The following is a 20,697-nucleotide window of genomic DNA, read 5'->3' on the forward strand; positions in this document are numbered from 1 at the left end:
TCTGAGATTTTTGTCCTCTTCTTCCATTCAAATTAAACAAATAGCCCAGATGACAATATGTCAGAAATTACCTTTAGTGTCTCTGTTGCTCTTAAGCAAGTTAGGCATTAAAATAGAACATACAGACCAACAAACAATAAGAAAGTCATTAGGTAAAAACAGTTACTTTTAAAAAATATTTTGATCATCAAGGGCCATTTTCTTTTTTGTTAACGGGCACTGCAATTTTGAAAGATTGCATCTATAAGGATTGGGAACTCATATACACACGTGGCGGATTCATGTCAATGTATGGCAAAACCAATACAGTATTGTAAAGTAAAAATAAATAAGTAAATAAATAAAATAAAAAAATAAAGTAGGCAAATAAATGGACCACCTGTTCTTCAGGAAAAAAAAAAAAAAAAGAAGACGACAACTGCATACTACCTTAACTAAAATTGACATCCTCCTTAGGTTTCTCTTTATATCACACAAATATATCCACTTTCACTACAGTAATAGACATATTTTCTATTTTTGTTATTTAAGGACAGAAGTAATCATCTATCACAACTTTAAGAAACACAAGATTGTAAATGGGGATTTGCTAACTAAGTTAATACTGTTCCTACCAAATATGAAGAACTTTGACAATTCTGGGGGGCTGTGAAGAATTATCATTTCAATTTAGCTTTTCAAAGATATAAAAACTGCAAGATTCCTCTCCCTCTCTACATTTACTGTTTTTACTAAACTCCAGGTTTCCAAGCTCCTCAGGTTGGGGATCCCTGGTTAGAGTTTGTCAACAATAAACTTAGATTTTTTACTGCCTCATTTCTTGCAGCAGCTTGCTTCCATGGGTTGATGCTCACAGAGCAGCCAAAAAGATACAAACATGATTTCCTGTGATCCTAGTACACGGGTCGTCTGCTACATGAAGTGTGCCAGGATCCTTGCCCTACATAGCAAGGGATGGAAAATGTAGGAGGAAAAAAAGGATCAGGATGACAAGGACCTGAATTGAAAGAATGAGCAAAATTCAGCTTCTCCTCTATAGATTTTTTTCACTCTTAAGTGCCATTCACAGAAATTTGGTATCCATGGAGACGAATGCAGTACATGCTAAGGTTACGTATTCTCTGCAGATACAGTGGGCTGGCTAACCAATCTGACACTACATTTAGGAATAACAGAGGGAAAATGTTTGAGAAAAGTGTTGAATAATTGAGTACCTATCACATGCAGGAAACCAGGATTTGCACGATGAAGGATACAAAATATACAACAAACAATCATAAATATGGACCATTTGTGTCCAGGTAGGAGTCTCAGATACCTTTAGCATTCTAGCTTTTTTTAAAGCTGTAATACTATCTATGAAAATATGAGAAAATGTTCCTATCATAAATTTGCATTTTAACCCCTGCTTTGGGAGAAAACAAAATGTTGTCAAACATAAGATGGAATTTTCCTGAGACATATTTACAATTGAATGATAAACAAGAAAGCAAGAATTCCCAGAAACTGAATATCATAACAGCCTTGCAGGCTGGTAACCAAAAAGGGGGCAAACTAGGGGGAAATGGAGATAACTGAGAGAAGTAAGTGTTCTACAGCCTGATGCTTTAATCAGGGTGAGAGAGCTGTCACGGCAAGAAGAAAGGAGTGCGTTCAGAGGAAGAGAGGGGAAGGAAACAAGTTGTCTGGAAACAAGAACCCATTCAAGAAAGCTGATGTAGGTTATGACCAGGAATGGGAAATTCATGGTGATTTTAGTGGGAGTCAGGGGAGAAGGACCCCTTGGGGGTTAAGGAATTCCCTGGGCTGCAATTTGTTCTGAACTCAATGTTAAATGTAGAGATGCCAGCTAGAAAAATTCCATGAATTCTCAGTGGAACTGGGTGAGAGTTCTGGCATAGCCTTGGGGAATAATCCTGGGAAAGAATTAAAAGCTTTCCATTGTTCTAATTGTTTGCTCAGGTCCTGGCTCAGTGGGTAAAGAATCTGCCTGCCAATGTAGGAGATGCAAGAGACTTGGTGTTCGATCCCTGGGTGGGGAAGAGCCCCTGAAGTAGGAAATGCAACCCACTCCAGTATTCTTGCCTGGAAATTCCATAGACAGAGGAGCCTGGTGGGCTCCAGGCCACTGGGTTGTAAAGAGTTGGCCACAACTGAGGACACACACTACTACTATTATTCTATTAGACTCAGGGAATGATATATTTGGATCAATTTTATAGCTTAAGAAATGAAAAAGTTAAAAGCCCCTGCTGCTGATTCATTGGTCAGCCAGGTGTTGTGATTGGAGAAGGTGGGAAAGTCTGTATTGATTTAAGATCATGTCACATAGAAAATGTGGTAATGAAATTGTGTCATGGCAGTTGCCAGGCATAGGAGATAATAGGGGAAAACAACTGACCACTCTAGAGAAAAATGCATCCTTATTTTCAATCTCTTGTTAAAACATGTCCCAGGCTATTCTTTAACCTGAGAATCAAGAATATTTTCCTGTTGACAGATGTCTACCTCAATAAGTAAGCTGAAAGTCATATAAAATGCTGTATGTATGCGTCTTTATGTTCACATACTAAACACTGGAAATAGTTTTCATGCCACTATTTAATTTTGCATGTGATTTATTTGACTTAAACACTTTTTAAAAAATTTCACGTAACACATGAATTATGGCCAACATGGCAGATCCACACTGTACCTAAGCATCTCCACTTGCCCCTCTCTTCAGATAAATGTTCGAAGTCACCATAGTATGATTGTAAATCTGAAGAAGAAAGTCATCACATGCCCCTGGGTTTTGTTGTTGTTGTTGTTGTTGTTGTTGTTTTTTTATCAGAGAGATTCTGAAGTTTATTTGCTATGGACTTAGCCATATCTAGGTAGATCTGATAATATTAAAAGTTCATCATCTCCTTAAGCATGAAGCTGCAAGATGCACACCCTTGTTCTATTTCTTGAGTGACTGGGTAAAGCCAGTTAGTGACACTGAGATAAGAGACCTGAGATGAATAAATTGGCCCCTCCCTTAACACAAGGATCTGTTTCTCAGGAAATATCTGGTTTGCTATCATTAGAAGTATCTACTTCTCCTTTTACTGCATACACCCACATTATGCCAGTTCTGCATGTGTTCCCATTGTTCTTCTGAGGTCCCCCAAATAAATGTAAAGGTGGAGTCTCCGGCTGCTAGCAAGCCTCCCTGAGACATAATTTCTTACAGCTTTATTTTAATGCTAGGTGGAATATTTGTTCCACTGCCCCTGCCCATCAAAACCTTTGTCTTCTTGCAAAATAAGAGCCCCATGCATTGGTCACTCATTAAAATATCCAATTTCTGTCCCCTGGGTTCACATAATCTGGATTCCCAGCCCAATTTAACTGCCCCTGGGTTAGTGGCTATGCAGCTGTAAGACCTCCTTTCAGTCTTTTTGAATTATATCCTTTGACTTACACATAAATTCTCTAACCACTCTTGCTTGTTCACCAATTCAGTCATCAAAGAGAGTCATGTATTGATGGCATCAGGTTCTGTATTAGGTGCTGGGAACATATATCTAGTTAGACTTGGTCCAGTGACATCGTAAAGCTTACTGCCTAATGGAGGTATATTGTTGTTTTTCAGTTAAGTCAGGTCTGACTCTGCAGCTCCATGGGCTGCAGCATGCTAGGCTCCTCTGTCCTTCGCTGTCTCCTGGGGTTTGCTCAAATTCCTGTCCATTGAGTCGGTGATGCTATCTAACCATCTCATTCTCTGCCACCTCCTGCTCCTTTTGCCTTCAGTCTTTCCCAGCATCAAAAAGTCTTTTTCCAGTAAGTTGGTTCTTCACATCAGGTGGCCAAAATATTAAGAGTTTTATCTTCAGCATCAGCCCTTCCAGTGAGTATTCAGGGTTGACTTTCTTGTAGCTTTGATCTCCTTGCAGTCTAAGGGACTCTCAAGAGTGTTCTCCAGCACCACAATTTAAAAGCATTAATTCCTCGGTGCTCAGCCATCTTTATGGTCAACTCTCACATCTGTACATGACTACTGGAAAATCCATAATTTTGATTATATGGACCTTTTTAGTGGTTTCTGCTTTACTGAAAAGTCTCTGCAAAGTGTTCTCTGCTTTACTGAATACTTAAGAAAGCTGTGTATGTGCTTTCCTAAAATAAAATGCTTTCCTACTTACTAGAAGACTACCAAAAAATAATATGTGAGTTGAACTTTCCTTAAATGGAATTCAGGTTTTAAATGCCCTGATACAGCTTGCTATTTTAGGCATTCCTGTAAGGTTAATAATCAAACTTTAGTTTTAAAATTTTTATTATGAATCTGAACTTTTGCAATGAGAAATTTTGTTTAATGTTGGAAACTTTCATAAATAGCTCAAAAAACTCCAGCTTTTCAAAAAATGCATAAAAGTAAACATTTATTAATATAAACAGAATCTCTATTTTAAATGTTCTCAGGGCAATTGTGATTCAAAGCAATCCTGATATAACAATGCAAAGAACATAATTAACCATTAACTTCTTTTTAATAAGTTAGGACTTTCAAATTATAATTTCTGTGTTACAAATGTAAAAAAATTACCAATATAAAAATTTAATCAATAGGAAAAGCAAAATTAAAATTATGGGAAAATATATGTTGATTCAATGAAAAGAAACACACTAACAGTTCATTACACAAGACCTTTTTACCTCTTGTTTTTGAGGAAGCAAATTCCCTCGAAGTCTTTGCCTTAGAATCTCTGTTCTGCCATCTATTATTTTGTTAGGGTTACCCTAACAAAATACCATGAACTGATGGCTTGAACAACAGAAACCCTCACAGTTCTGCAGGCCAGAAATTCAAAACCAAGATGTCAGCAGGGCTGGTTTTATTCTGAGGCATCTCTTTTGGATGTTAAAAAGATGTCTTCCCCTCTGCTAACTATAAGTGTTCTAATCTCCTCTTCTAATAAAGACACCTGATTTGGGATTAAGATCCCATTCTTACAAGTTCATTTTAACTTAATTACCTCTTTAAAGGCTCTAGCTCCAAATGTAGTCACATTCTGAGGTTCTTGGGTTAGGGCTTCAGTCTATGGACTTGAGGGCACAACACAGCCCATAACACATCTCTAGATTAGAAAATTCCATGTTACAAATAAATAGCAATGCAAGCTTTTTGCCTCCTATAAAAACTTCAGTGTAGAGTAGGTTATCAGATAACTGCTATTTTCACAATAGACACTTTCTGAAAATCAGGTGATGAGATGATAACAGTGCCTACGTTGGATAGCAGAGAGCAGAAGAATGAAAAATGGGCCCCCAAAATGAATGGAAAATGAGTGGAGAACTGGGTTAGAAAATGCTGCCAAGGAGCTACCTGAGGTATGCTCACAGGTAGCTGGATGAAGGTGGGGAGGGCAGAGTTGCAGAAAGATCTCCTGATGCCTGCAGGCTGAGAAGGAGTCCAATTACACAGGAGGAAGTGTGTTACTGAAGCTAAATTGTGATTTACAAATTCGCCCCGGTGGGGAATGGTTAATGTTAAACATTAAATGCTAGAGTTTAGAAGTTCTTTACTTCTTGCTTTCCAGTTGTTCTTTCTGTTTGATGTTTTTGCCATGGTTTCAGGCTGAATTAGCACTTTGGAGGAACGATCTCGAAAAGCTGATTTAGGAAATAGTTTTGCTGAAAGAACAGCAGTGGTATGAGGAAAAGAGAAAATGATCTTAAATGCATAGGAGGAAATCTGGTAGTGGGGGACATACTTCTCTTCTGTCAAATTTAAGTAATTCATTCTTAATGTATTTTTTGCTGATGATATAAGCCCTGGCTCATGGTAGGCACTCAGAAAATATTTGTAAATATTATTATTTACTTTATACTTACCAATAGCTTTCCTGCAAAGAAGTAAAAATTCCATTTTCAAAGGTATTAAGATGTGCTTTCATTGCCCTCACTATTCTCTCGCCCCAAAGGAGAAGGATTCAGATGGGCAGATAGGGTTACAATGAAGCAGAAAGGAGAAGCTGGTATAGAAAATAGCATCAGAAAAAAAAAAAGAAAGAAAGAAAGAAAGAAAATAGCATCAGTTGTCAGGAAGAGCGAGTTGTAATTTGGAAGGGTGGCGTGTGCCAGAAGGCTCGGATCAGATTGAGCACGAGGATTAGAACCCTAGGGGCTTTGAACCAGGAGAGATAGGCTCAGAGGCTGATGAGCTGGTCAGCATCCCCTGAGGATGTTAGAGGTTATACCTCTTTTTCTAAAGTCTTAAAACTTCTGAAATTTGAAACTGTGGGTGTTTTCCCTTTCTCAAAACACAATTTTGAGGGGTCCTATGATACACGTTCTTTTTTAGGTTCTTTTCTACCTAAGTTGCTACTTTTCCCCCATATTTTTGCAGGTTTCTCTTCCTTTGCCTACCTCTTAAATACTGGTGCTCCTTTTTCTCCCCCAGATCCTCTTTTAAAAAATATATCATATTACATATGTTTAATACATATCATTTATGTTTTATATAGGTTGAAAATATCTTTAAAACTATCCCTTGGCCTTACACTTTATTTCAGTGGCTTGTATCGTGCAGAAGACTTTAATTTTGGTGTAAGATACCTTATCAACTTCCTTTGTGGCCTTTGCTGTTTTGTCTTTTTGAGGAAGGTCTTCGCTACTTTGAGATCACATGTCTCCATCCAATCATATATTTTCCAACAATTTTAACATTTTGATTGGTCCTGTGTTAGTCGTTAACTATAGTTTCTATTTGTAAATGTTTTTTAGAATGAGTCTAAGTTTAAATAGTTTGGATGTTGTATGTTGCAAATGAGTGGCCTTGCCTCAACATCATTTACTAAGTAAATTCTTTCTTCACTCATTTAAAATACCATCTTTATCATGTACTAAGTTCTGGTACAAGTCGATTCTCTTTTAGACTTTATTATGTTCCATTGGTTTATTTTTCTATTTATTTAGGCTTCCCTGGTGGCTCAATGGTAAGGAATCCTCCTGCAATGCAGAAGATGTGGGTTTGATCCCTAGGTCGGGAAGATCCCTGGAGAAGGAAAAGACAACCACTCCAGTATTCTTGCCTGGGAAATCCCATGGACAGAGGAGCATGGCGGGCTATAATCCTTGGGGTCGAGAAAGAGTCAGACACAACTGAGCAACTAAACAGCAACAGCAACACATCAATTCCATAATGTTATAATGTTTATAGCGAATTGTGCTTAGTTGCTCAGTCATGTCCAACTCTTTGGGACCCCTTGGACTGTAGCTTTCCAGGTTCTTCTGTCCATGGGGATTCCCCAGGCAAGAATACTGGAGTGGGTTGCCTCCTCCAGGGGATCTTCCCAACCCAGGTCTCCGGCATTACAGGTGGATTCTTTACTGTCTGGGCCACCAGGGAAGGCCCTTATAGCTAATTGTTAGGTATGAAAGGTGTTCTGTTTTTCTCTCAGCAGAGTAACACGTTCCATCTCTAAACACATTTTTCCTTAGATTCCATAACACCATCAGTTCAGTTCAGCTCAATCGCTCAGTCGTGTCCGACTCTGCGACTCCGTGGACTACAGCACACCAGGCTCCCTGTCCATCACCAGCTCCTGAAGCTTGGTGAAACTCATGTCCATTGAGTCAGTGATGCCATCCAACCATCTCATCCTCTGTCATCCCCTTCTCCTCCTACCTTGAATCTTTCCCAGCATCAGGGTCTTTTCAAATGAGTCAGTTCTTCATATCAGGTGGCCAAAGTATTGGAGTTTCAGCTTCAGCATCAGTCCTTCAATGAATATTCAGGACTGATTTCCTTTAGGATGGAATGGTTGGATATCCTTGCAGTCCAAGGGACTCTCAAGAGTATTCTTCAATACCACAGTTCAAAAGCATCAATTCTTCAGTGCTCAGCTCTCTTTATAGTCCAACTCTCACATCCGTATGTGACTACTGGAAAAACCATAGCTAAAAACCGTTAACACCAAATTCTCTTTTGTTTTTCTCGTGTTGCGACTTTGCCCATATTTTTATAGGCTTCTCTTTGTCTACCCCTAAATATTAGGGTTCCTTTTGGTTTTTCCCCAGATTCTCTCCTATCATCATGCAAGACACACTTTCTGAATGATCCCATTGGCTCATATGACTTTTTCACCAATATCATGGTATCAAAACCTCTAAACCTAGATTTTCTGCCGAGTTTTATAACAATGTATCCATCTTCACTTTGATGTTGAGGTCAAAACTGAATGTACATCTTCCCTGCCAGACCTAACTCAACAAGTGGTACCATTTGTCATGCCTGAAACTTGAGTGCCTTCCTTGACAGTCTCATTCCTTAGCCTCATCCCACAGTAAATCTCTCATCTCTTACCTTCAATCCATCATCAAATTATATTGATGACATTTCCTAACCAACTGTTAAATCTGCTCATATCCCCTTTCCACATCACCACCACCCTATTCCAAACCACCATACTTTCTCTTCTGGTCAAGCTACCAGACTTCCTTTTTCTGGTCTCCATACAACTGTCAAACTAATATTTCAATAAACTAACATTTCACTACAGATCTGGTCATGCTGTTTATTGTATAAAACTCTTCACTATGTCCCCATTTTTCTTGGATGAAAGTCCAAACTTCTGAATATGATTAAAAATCCACATACTGTCTTCACTTTTTTCACTATAGTCACACTGAGCTCACTTTGGCCCCAAGAATGAACCATGCTCATCTTTACCTATCTTTGTGTTATCATCTCAGGATGCAGTATATATGTATCCCTGGTACCCCCTATTTCTAATGGTATTTCTCCTTACTCATCTCAAGTATTCTTCTTTTTACCAGAATATCTTTTTTACTTATCTTTAGACTTCAGATGTGGCTTTGTTCAGGGAGAAGCCTTTTGGGGTTGAAAATCTGGTGTTCATTTCTTCCCTAAATACTCTGAAACTATCCTGAACTTCCCCTCTCATATTATATATTTCACCATAGTGTAATCACCAGTTTAGTTGTCTGTATCCAGCATGAGACCATTCAGCTAATAGTAATTCAGTAGTGTTATTTTAATTCCCTAGTCACAAGCCTTTAATAATCCCTCATTCCTTAATCAGTAAAGGTCAGTTTCCAGATTTAACTTTCTACACTTTTTCACTAATCTACTATGTTGGGGTTGCAACATATTATTCCTTTCCCATATCTCATATTCCCATTATACTTAAACTAACAGGTCAGTCCTTCAACCTAACATGTGTTTTCCTTCTCCAGGATAAATGAAATCTCCATCATTATGCATTCTTCCCAAATTCCCCCATGTAGAAGTAATCTCCCCTTTCTCTGAATTTCCATTGTGTCTTTTTACTTTCAGAGCCTTTGTTGCATCTTTCCTCTCATTACTATTATAAAACATAGTCTTATTTTTAAAGCCAAGTATATAACTTTTAAAGTTAGAGACCACATCCTCTTGATCTCTGTCATTCCCCAGTAGTATGTTGAACATTAACCCCTGGGTTCTGCCTGTGATAAATACTCAGTATTTCTTGAACAAATTTTTAACATCTGTAAGGACACTGAGAAATTTATCTTCCTAGAAATGCAGCAAGAGAAAAATAATATTTTCTATCTATTAATAGAGAAAATAGAGAGTTGAATTATAAAGGAGAGAAAACGACAAAGAGTGGTCATTTCTATGAGTCGTGGGCTATTTAAGAGGATTTGGGAAGAAAATGAAAGGACTAGAATAAGGTAACTCCTTTAAGATTATTTTTATAACTAATAAATTTCAGAAAATGTGGTCACTTCAAATATCGTGTTTCAAAGAATACTCCAAAGTATGTATTAAATAATTATGCCTCAGAATACCAGCTAGTATTTTAAACACAGTAGTCTCAGATGGATATTACTATGCTTGGTAGAGATGATTAGACAGGTATATATATATATATAATCCTTAAAGTTTTCTCGAGCTACAAGTGGTGAAGTATTTATAGCAGGGAGAGAAGTGTCCCCTCTCAGAAACACTGACACCATATTCAATTTGTTAGGACTCCCTGTTAAAAGTAACAAAAAGCCAACCTAAATGGCTGCAGGCAAAAACAAGATTTCATTGGCTCACATAATTGACAGGATTACTCCACTCATGTTGTATAACAAAATATCATAGTCTGGGTGTTTAACAATAGAAATTTGTTCTCTCATATTTCTGAAAACTGAAAGTCTAAGATCACAGTGCCAGCAGAGTTGATATCTGATGAAGGCTCTCTTCCTGGCTTATAGATGGTTGCCTTTTGATTATATCCTCAAATGGTGGAAAGAGAGGATGGTTTGGTTTCTCCTCCTTTTCTAACAAGGTACCATACCTACTGGCTTGAGGGTCTACCCTTATGACCTCATTTAACCTTAAGTATGAAGATGACACCACCCTTATGGCAGAAAGTAAAGAGGAACTAAAAAGCCTCTTGATGAAAGTGAAAGTGGAGAGTGAAAAAGTTGGCTTAAAGGTCAACATTCAGAAAACAAAGATCATGGCATCCGGTCCCATCACTTCATGGGAAATAGATGGGGAAACAGCGGAAACCGTGTCAGACTTTATTTTTTTGGGCTCCCAAATCACTGCAGATGGTGACTGCAGCTATGAAATGAAAAGAAGCTTACTCCTTGGAAGAAAAGTTATGACCAACCTAGATAGCATATTCAAAAGCAGAGACATTACTTTGCCGACTAAGGTCCATCTAGTCAAGGCTATGGTTTTTCCTGTGGTCATGTATGAGAGTTAGACTGTGAAGAAGGCTGAGTGCCGAAGAATTGATGCTTTTGAACTGTGGTGTTGAAGAAGACTCTTGAGAGTCCCTTGGACTGCAAGGAGATCCAACCAGTCCATTCTGAAGGAGATCAGCCCTGGGATTTCTTTGGAAGGAATAATGCTAAAGCTGAAAATCCAGTACTTTGGCTACCTCATGCGAAGAGTTGACTCATTGGAAAAGACTTTGATGCTGGGAGGGATTGGGGGCAGGAGGAGAAGGGGATGACAGAGGATGAGATGGCTGGATGGCATCACTGACTCGATGGACATGAGTCTGAGTGAACTCCGGGAGTTGGTGATGGACAGGGAGGCCTGGTGTGCTGTGATTCATGGGGTCACAAACAGTTGGACACGACTGAGTGACTGAACTGAACTGAACTGAACCTCGTTATGGGGGGAAGGCAATGGCACCCCACTCCAGTACTCTTACCTGGCAAATCCCATGGACGGAGGAGCCTGGTAGGCTGCAGTGCGTGGAGTCACTAGGAGTCAGACACAACTGAACGACTTCACTTTCACTTTTCACTTTCATGCACTGGAGAAGGAAATGGCAACCCCCTCCAGTACTCTTGCCTGGAGACTGCCATGGATGCAGGGGCCTGGTGGGCTGCAGTCCATGGGGTTGCTAAGAGTCGGATACGACTGAGCGATTTCACTTTGACTTTTCACTTTCATGCATTGGAGAAGGAAATGAACCCACTCCAGTGTTCTTGCCTGGAAAATCCCAGGGATGGGGGAGCCTGGTGGGCTGCTGTCTATGGGGTCACACAGAGTCAGACATGACTGAAGAGACTTAGCAGTAGCAGCAACCTCCTTATGGACCCTAACTCCAAATACGGTCACATCGGAGATTAGGGCATAAATATGTTTTGGGGGGGAGTGAGTGTAGGGGAGACACAATTCTGTCCATAACACTGACTGTTGAAACTTGCTTCTGAGAGACCACTATATCCTTCTTATGCATCTACCTCTGTGGATACTCCTTTTTGGTCTCTTTTGCTGGATCATTTTCAATTTCCCAATATCTAAACATTGGGAGCTCCCAGCGTTTAGACCTTGAGTCTATTCTCATTCCCTAAGTGATTTTGTGCACACCCATGACATTCAACACCAATTCGCTTTTGGTTCTGGACATTTCATAGATATTGTAAAGGTAACATGCTGTGTGGTATTATTTGAAGTCATGACAACTAAACCCAAATATGCCCTCAGTGCTCTCGACCAATGAACACTGCTCTTTATTCTCCAGAAGACTAGTTCACATATTCTTGTTTCAAACCTACACCTCTCTTAGTCAATACTCCTTATTCCTATTCCACTAAGAAATTAGAAGTCACAAAGAACTTTCATTCACAATTGTGCAACATGACCACAACCCACCTAGCCCTACTTCTATTATTCACTCTGCCTTCCCTCCTGTTTCTATGGATGAATCGTCCATGCTACTTTCTAAAGCCAATCACCCTTAATTAGTGTTCCATCACCGCTATTATGAATTAACCCAGACTTTCATGGATCTGGAGGTGGACCTTCTAGTCTCACAAGACTAGAAACCAGGGGTCAGCTGGTCTGTGTTCCTTTCTCAAGGCTCTGCAGGAAAATCCATTTCCAAGTTCATTCAGGTTATCAGAAGAATCCAACTCCTTGCAGCTGAAGGACTAAGGTGACTTTCCTTGCTGGCTGTCAGCTGGGGGTAGCCCTTAGCTTCTAGAGGCCTCTCTCTGGTCCCTGCACATAGGTCCTACATCTCAGAGCCAGTTGTGGTGTGCTGAATACTTGTGACATTTGGAATTTCTCTAACTTCTTATTCTGCTTCATCTCTACTCTCTTTCCAGTCAGAGAAAGTTCTCTGCTTTTAAGGATCCATGCGATTAGATTGAGCACGCCCAGATAATCCAGGACAATCTCTCTCTTAAAATCCATAACCTTCATTGGATCTTCAAAGTCCCTTTCACCATGTAATAGAATATATTCAACTGATTCCAGGGACTAGAGTGTGGACATCTTTGGCAGGTTATTCTGCTTATCACATACTCCATTTGTGCTCCAATAATTTCTCCCTCTGTCCTTGCAACATTAATTATTTCTTTCAACTGGATCTTTTTTTGACAGCATAAAAATGCTGATATTTCTCCTATGTTAAAAATGCTTCCTTGATTTCACTTTCTTTCCAATTACTGTCCCCATTTCTCTGTTCTCTTTGGAGGGAACCACCTTGAAAAAACTGCTGTCTACCCCCAATTGTCCTTCCATTCTTTCTTGATCTTTCACCCTTTCTACCGTACTAAACCTGATTTTGTCAAGGGCACAAACAATTACACATTTTGAATTCAAGGGTCAATTTTCAACCTTCATCTAAATTTGGTTTTACAAAGCTCACCATTGAAAATTTCATTTGGCTTCCAGGATACCCCAGTCTTAGCTTATTTCTTACCTCTTGGGAGCTCCTTCTGAGTCTCCTTTGATGGGTCTTCCTCATTTTCTGACTACTTAATGTCGGGGTACCTGAGGCTTTTTCATCTGTACTCATTTCCCTGGTAATTATATCCAGCTTCATGGCTTCAAATACCATGAATATACAGTAACTTCCAAAGTTATATCTATAGCCTAAAACTGTCCCCTGAACTCTAAGCTTATATATTCAACTACCCTTTCCATATCTCCATGTAGACATCCTATAGGCAAAGGTAACACATTCACTGTCAAACTCTTTATCTTCCCTCCAAAGGCTGTTCTCACTCTTGGTCAATACCAGCGCAATTCTTCCATTTAATGGAACCCAACATATTCGAAATGTTAGTGGCTCTACTCACTAATCTACCTCCTTTATCCCTAGTGTCCAATCCATTTGAAAATCCTATTATTTTCCCAAGCCAAAATATAATCAGAAGCCAACCACTTGTAGCCATGAAAGCCGTCCATTGACACCACTGTGATGTCTGGCTTGTTTTATTTCAATATTCAATACCCTCTATCAGTTCCCTTTCATCCAGTCTGACCTCCATACAACTACCACAGTGAGCCTGTTAAAGCCTAGTCTGCTTAGAACCTTACTTCTTTCAGATAAAAGCCAAAGTCTTTCCAATGATCAAGAATGCCCTACCTGATCTGCATCCAGTAGGCCCATTGCCATCTCCTGCTGCTCACCATGCCTTTACCTCAGAGTCTTTGCACTTGCTCTGTGCCTCTTCTTTCCTCATCTTGTTCAAGTTTCACCTTTGTAATGAGACCCTCCCTAGATATTCAGTTTAAAATTGCTAGCCTCCATCTGACCAATAACGCTTCCTGGTCATATTTCTTCCTCCATAGTATTATCGCTATTAAGTATCCTATTATAAACTGTCTCCCCTCAGAAGAATCTAAATTTTATGAGGGTGAGGGCTTCTGGGTTAATCTGTTTGTGCTTTTCACCGCTGCATCTCCAACACTTAGAACAGTGCCTGGTACAGAGTAGGCAATCGGTCACAATTTGTTGCTATTGAATGAAGGTCCGGAACCACTCTTCAGTTTATCTGAAAACCAGGTTCTTCTCTTGGTCTTCCCCAAGTCAGTGTGTGGCAACTCTGTTTGTTCAAGCCAGGATCCTGGGAAGTATCCTTGGTTCCTCTCTCATACCCCATATCTTGAAATCCTGCCAAGTCCACACGCACATACACACACACACTCCTCCAGAATTTGGCCCTCTCATTCTGTCTACTGGTTACACCCAACTTCAAGCTGTTACTGCAATGCTATCATGATTGGTCTCCCTGCCTCTACTCTGGCTCCCCTAGAGCCTATTTTCCACACAGAAGATAAAGGAAATCATAGGCTTTCTTTAGTTCAAAACAGTTTGTTAGGTTTTCCACCTGGGGATAAATTCTAATCCTCTACAGGGCCTGTGAGATGCTTCCAGATCTTGCCCCAGACATATCTCCCTGAACCCATCTCCTCCGGTTATTCGTTGTCTTCCAGCCACTCTATTTCCCTTTCTGTTTCTTCAACATGCCAAGTATTCACCTGCCTCAGGCCTTCACACTATTCCTCTGCCTGGCAGCAGAGCCACAGGTGACCGCTTTTTACTTCATTCAGGCCTTTGCTCCCATTTGCTTTAAAAGTGTGCATCCCTAATCATCGTTTCTTAAACCACACACACTTGTGCATATGCGCACACACACAGATGGACCTCTGTGCCCTTATTTTCCTTTACTTCAAAGCCCTTATTATCAGCTGGCATTATATATTAACCTATTTTTATTGCCTATCTTCCCTCTTCTCCCAAACCTAAACTACATGAAAGCAGATACCACCTGTTTTGTTCCCACTGCTGTATCTTCAACTTCAAAGATGAACCCCAACAACTACAGTCTCACTTAACTCTAGTATGTAGAATCTTAGACAGCTACCAATACCTTCTTTCTCAAGGAATCTGTATTCATATTTGAAAAAGGACTCACCTTTCTTGAAAGTTGCACTTACCCCTAAAATATTGTCTGGTTTCTAAGGCAATGGAGAAATCAGATTGGTCACTCTGGGTCACGTGCCCCTTACAGTTCTTTTGGAGGGGAGGGTCTTAAGGGAAAGGCTACGCAGTCTCTAGTTAGAGGAAGGAAAGTCTCCAAAGTAGGGGGGAAAAAAGAGGTTCTGTTAGAAGAATGGGGCGGGGAGGGGGGCGGAGAAGGGAGAGGATATGGGGGAGGCAGAAACAACAGATGGCCACGACCGAGATTTTCCAGAGTGGGAAGAGAAATACAGGGATGAGCTGGGGGCCCTGGTAGAGGAAGTCTCCCTAAATAACTGTACCTTCACACAGTTTGGGCGAGAACGTGCTGAAGCCCCCGGCATGCTTGGGTGGCATCCCCGTTCCCTGCTTCTTGAATGAGTCCCTGTGGGGAGTTGCAGGAGGGATCTCCCTGGCGTGAATAATCTTGACGCTTCACCGCAGAAGCTGGAGGAAAGAGAGAAAAGCAGGGACCAGCAGCATACACATAATTTCTGTTCTTCACTACACAGAATATCGTTCACCAGCACATTGGCGCAAGTCTGCCTCCACGGCGATCAAGATTAACAATTCTTTGAGGGAAGGGTAAAAACGGATGAGTTCAAAAACAAGCAACAGCTGGCCAGTGGGCAAAGGTACATACACACGCACTGGGGGAAAATAGAAATCTTTGCCTCTCTCATCAAGCTCAGTGTTTCTCGTCTTGTTTTGTTTTCAGATACACCTCGCCACAAGGTATTTTAAATTGTTAAAAATTATTCCTGAAAATAGAAAATGTGCCTTGGGTTCTCCTGAGAGTGGGGTGCCCAGGCTCACCACAGGCACACACACGCATTCTTCCCATAGCACAGCACTTTAAAATTAATAGCACATGCCGAGGAAAAACTAAACCCTTTGACGTCACTCTTGAAATGAGGAAACATAAACAGAAAAGGCTCCACTCCAGTAAGCTGCCAGAGTTGAAGCCGATTGGTCTCTGCTTTTCCTTGCCTGTGGCGACTGACAGCACCTCCCAGCCCAGCAGGCCGGCTGCCTGCTCCCCCAGCCAGTCGGTGGGTCTGGGCGCTGCAGCAGCCTCAGCTCCATCCCAGCGCTTGCTGGGAGAAACGTGGTGTCTTCACCCACAGAGAATCTCTTTCTACCTTCCTTTCTTCCTTCCCGATCTCTCTGTGTGCTTTTGTTTTTCTTTTTTTTCTTATTTTTTCTTACTTAATTATATTTGTAATCCTGGATGAAGTTGCTGGATTCCGCAGCACAAGTCTTCATGAACAAGCGGCAGCGCTCAGAGATTTCACGGCATTCAGAGGTCACAGAACTGCCACTATGGTTAAATGTCTTGTTTAATGGTTGAGGTAGGTACGACAGATTTCAGCGGCAACTCATTTTTCTTGAGAGAATCCCAGGAGAGAGATGGCAGGAGTTTTATTTTAAATGAAGCTGTATGTATATATTTTTTGGTCTGTGATTGTTACTACAGCAACCAGCTTTTGAATTTCCTTCCTTTTTCTAGGCGAACTGACTAAACATTATCACTTACCCTGAATTAACTGTTTCATTCCAAGCAGCCTAATGAGACACTCTGGCCTTTTCACTGCTCTTTGAGCCCCTCCTGAGAGGGTTGTTTTTTTTCTTTGGCTTTTTTTTTTTTTTTAATGAATGCAATATTTCTTCTCCAATGTAAATTTTAGAGTTGAGTCAGTTTTTCTTTTTGGTGGGACAGGACAGGAAAATACTGGTAAAGAGATTGGTGAGGGTTGTGGAACAGGGAAAAAGAAATTCCATTTTTCTCTTGAGTTTGTTATGTTGGTTGATAGAAGATGAAGAAATTAGTAGGAAGGGAGAAAGAAGCTAATAATGAGACCAAAGGTAAAAAAAAACCTATGGAAGATGTGTCCGAAATATGAACTCTTGAGGAAAATGCAATTTATCAATTTGTTGCTTTTTTAAACATGTTCTGGATTTGGAAGTCAACAGAGGAGATCCAGGCACTGAGTTATATGATCAAATGACTTAGATCTCATTATTTATAAAGGAAAATAAAACTTCTTTATTAGCACTGGAAATTTGCTAATTGTCTTCTCCTACAATAGTTGAAAGCAGAGTGAGATATTTAATTATGGACTTGAGTGATTGATCCTGGGAACTAATTAACCATCTATAGGTTCTGTTCTTCATGTGTTTGGCTAGAGTAACTATTAAAATGTTAGACTAAACCTCTTTGCCCCTGAAAGCAGGCATATGTATTTATATACATAAGCCACTAAATGTTGCAGCAAGCAGGGCAATTAAACCCAGGGTAATGTTGTTTTCAATGGCACAATATTATTGTAGGTTGAGGAGAACCTCTGCTAAAAATCGTTCCTATCTAGAGTAAATTATTGTAAGAGCAATTCAAATAATATATGGTTAATATGGATTTCCTTATTACCCTTCTCAAAGTTATGCAATAACAAGCAAGACAGGATTGTTTGAAACCATTACTCTGTTTCCAAAATTTCTTGATTTTTTCAAAGGTTTCTATTCTTAACATTAAGAGAAATTGTTTAAACTGGGTCATGTTAACAGTAAGATTAAGCAAGGTGTGAAACACATCATGCATTTCAAAAATTTGTGAGATTAACTAACTAAGAGTGTAATGTACCAAGTTAAGAACTGCAAAAATATTAGCCCTGAAATGCAGAGGATGTGCTGTGAATGGACAATTGCTTTTCTGCAGTGCCTAGAGGGAAAACAAGGACTTTGTGTGTTGCAAATGCCTAACTGCCGCTCCTCCATTTCCTCTGCTTTATCTTTTATTACTGGCTGGTGAAACAAAGACGAGTGTCAGTAGTTACGTTTTGATTGACATTTTCTCTAATATAATGAAGTCGCTTTGTGTATGAAGTAGAAGCCCAAAGTTAACAAGTTGCAACTCCAAAGTCTGTATTCTCTTTATAAGGTTTTTCACCTGACACTGTAAGCTGTCTGGTTTTAGAGTGTACTCTGTTGAACATGAGACAAAATCAGTGGTGACTATATATATGTCAGCCAATTAACTGGGAGAAACTCTTTTGAATCAAGTTACTTAGGGCAAGGATGGAAAACTCCAAGATATGTCAGGAGCAGACATCAACTTAGAAAAAATAATTGCCCCAGTACATTTTGTAATGCCTTACATGATGTTCAGCACATAGTTCCCCATTCTCAGTTCTCAGTTAATACCTACTTAAAATGTTTGCTGAGAATTTACTACCCTTCATATATTATAATTTAAGTAAATTTCAAATATGGTATTTTCAACCGTTTTTGAAAAAAGTTTTTGATGTTAAAGTCCAGCCTGACGTATAATCTAGTTAGGAGGGCATTTTGAACACTGACTGATGTTCTTTTCAGTCAGAGGAACCTGTTACCCCCAAACAGATGCAAAAAGTAAGTTTCCTCAAAGTGAGATTGTACTGCCTGGGAAATGCCTCTGACTAGGAATTAATCTTCCAAAGTTGACTTTCTTAACCAGGCTTCAATCATAGAGGAAGCTGCATGTTGACTCACAGAACATGGTATTAAAAGGAATACATTTAGCAGTAAACTAATCCCAAGCAAGACCAAAAGGTCTTCATTATATTAAAGAGAAGTATCGAAAGTGAGAATCAGAACAGACTTCAGAACATCTAAATGTAAAACCTATTAGGTGTTCTAAGTGGTCTAACTCACATTGACTGGTAGCAGGTAATTTGTTGAAGGAGGTAGGTAACTTACTGATGCACTCTTGGTGTATTGTGTGTGTGTCGTGTCCGACTATTTGCATCTCCAGGTTCTTCTGTCCATGCCAGTTTCCAGACAAGGATATTGGAATGGGTTGCCATTTGCTACTCTAGGGGATTTTCCCAACCCAGAGATCAAACCTGTGTCTTTTGCGTCTCCTGCATTGGCAGGCAGATTCTTTACTATTGTGCCACCTGGTATATAAGCAATGAGTCACTTGGTATATTAGCAATCTTTAAAGTGATGATACAGAAGTTTGGCGGAGAAATGGGGGAAAAGGGATGTAGAATGGACTTCTTCAGGCCAGAATACTGGAGTGGGTAGCCTTTCCCTTCTCCAAGGGATTTTCTCAACCCAGAGATCGAACCCAGGTCTCCTGCATTACAGGCAGATTCTTTACCAGCTGAGCCACAAGGGAAGTCCAAGAATACTGGAGTGGGTAGCCTATCCCTTCTCCAGTAGATCTTCCTGACCCAGGAATCAAACCAGGGTCTCCTTCAGGCAGATTCTTTACCAACTGAGCTATCAGGGAAGCCCATGTATAACCCAAAGTGACAATATCTACTATATTCCAGGCATATTAGAGATTTGAATGAAGAGTGCAATGAAATGTGTCAACATTCTAGTGTATAATCAAGGAAGTTATACTTTCCCAAAAATCGCTTAGGTATCTATCTAGATGATTTAATTTGTACCCAGAAAGAGATTGCATGGAGCACACTAGAAAGAGCAGCAGATAGAGACAGGACCAGTGGGCACCCTTATTCAGGCTTGATTCCAGTTTCATCACCTATAAATGAAACTGGTTGTATTGGATTATTTCTTACAGTCTTTTTTTGATCAAACTTTTTATAGCATTCTTATTTGGGAATTTTAAAAATTCTATTTGTATATAAAAATGTGAGTGTCAGACTTTTATTTTAAAAAATTACTATATGCTTTCTACATGTCAAGATGTGGATAATATATTTGTAGTGATACCTGTAAAAAATATAATGTTTAAGGGAGCCAAAGTTTTTCCATTGGTTGATTAAGCTATTGTACAGGTTTGAGATGGTGAATTAAATTAGTGCATTGGTAGTTTCTCCATCATCACTTGAACTTGGAACCATAAGAGTTCCAAAAAGCAAGAGTCCTTCAAGAACCTTGACAGCAACCCCAGATGCCAGTAGCCAGTTGGTACAAGCAAGAATGTTTCCTAAACTGTGATGGGCTTGACCACTGATGCAGTGTCATATGGCAGGAATGTCCTTTGTGTCATGAAACCAATATCCCAAAGTGGCTCAGAAGAACTGTGTGAGTTAAGGCAAATTTCTTCAACTTTGGAGGCCTCAATTTCCTCTGCTTTAAGATGAAGATCTTGGAATACTTGTAGGATGCCTTTTTCCTTTCCAGATTCTGTGCTTCACTGTGATAGGTTAATAGTGACTCATTAGCATTAAACTCTTTTTATTCTTCCACCTCTCCCATCCTTTATTTCTTCTACTTCCCTTAAAAGTTTACCTGTATTCAATTATCCAGATTTATATAGTTTCACCTCCAAAATGCCCTCATTGTCAAGGGAAAACAGAAACAAGTCCCTGGGCTTTGGGCAATTTCTCTATAGGTGGACTATGGCTCCCCAGGGAAGACCATGTGTCCTCCCCCATTTCTCTCCTCTGAGGCTGACATGCACATGCCCATGGCTGTTCCACCCCTTCAGACAGTAAAGGGA

General features: G+C 39.9%; 1 protein-coding gene across 2 annotated transcripts in view; it reads left to right on the forward strand.

The window, feature by feature from the left end:
- The first annotated feature begins 16,289 nt into the window (after positions 1-16,289).
- Positions 16,290-20,697, forward strand: part of PDE7B (phosphodiesterase 7B) — a 359,981-nt gene continuing 355,573 nt past the window's right edge. For both annotated transcript variants that reach the window (XM_060419706.1, XM_004011365.5), the window contains exon 1: positions 16,290-16,594. Coding sequence is in view for 1 of the 2 variants with exons in the window: in XM_004011365.5 (XP_004011414.2) it covers positions 16,574-16,594 (21 nt within the window). In the remaining variant the exon portion in view is untranslated. The remainder of the gene's footprint in view (positions 16,595-20,697) is intronic.

The sequence above is a fragment of the Ovis aries genome, chromosome 8, assembly GCF_016772045.2.
Source record: "Ovis aries strain OAR_USU_Benz2616 breed Rambouillet chromosome 8, ARS-UI_Ramb_v3.0, whole genome shotgun sequence".
NCBI lineage: Eukaryota > Metazoa > Chordata > Mammalia > Artiodactyla > Bovidae > Ovis > Ovis aries.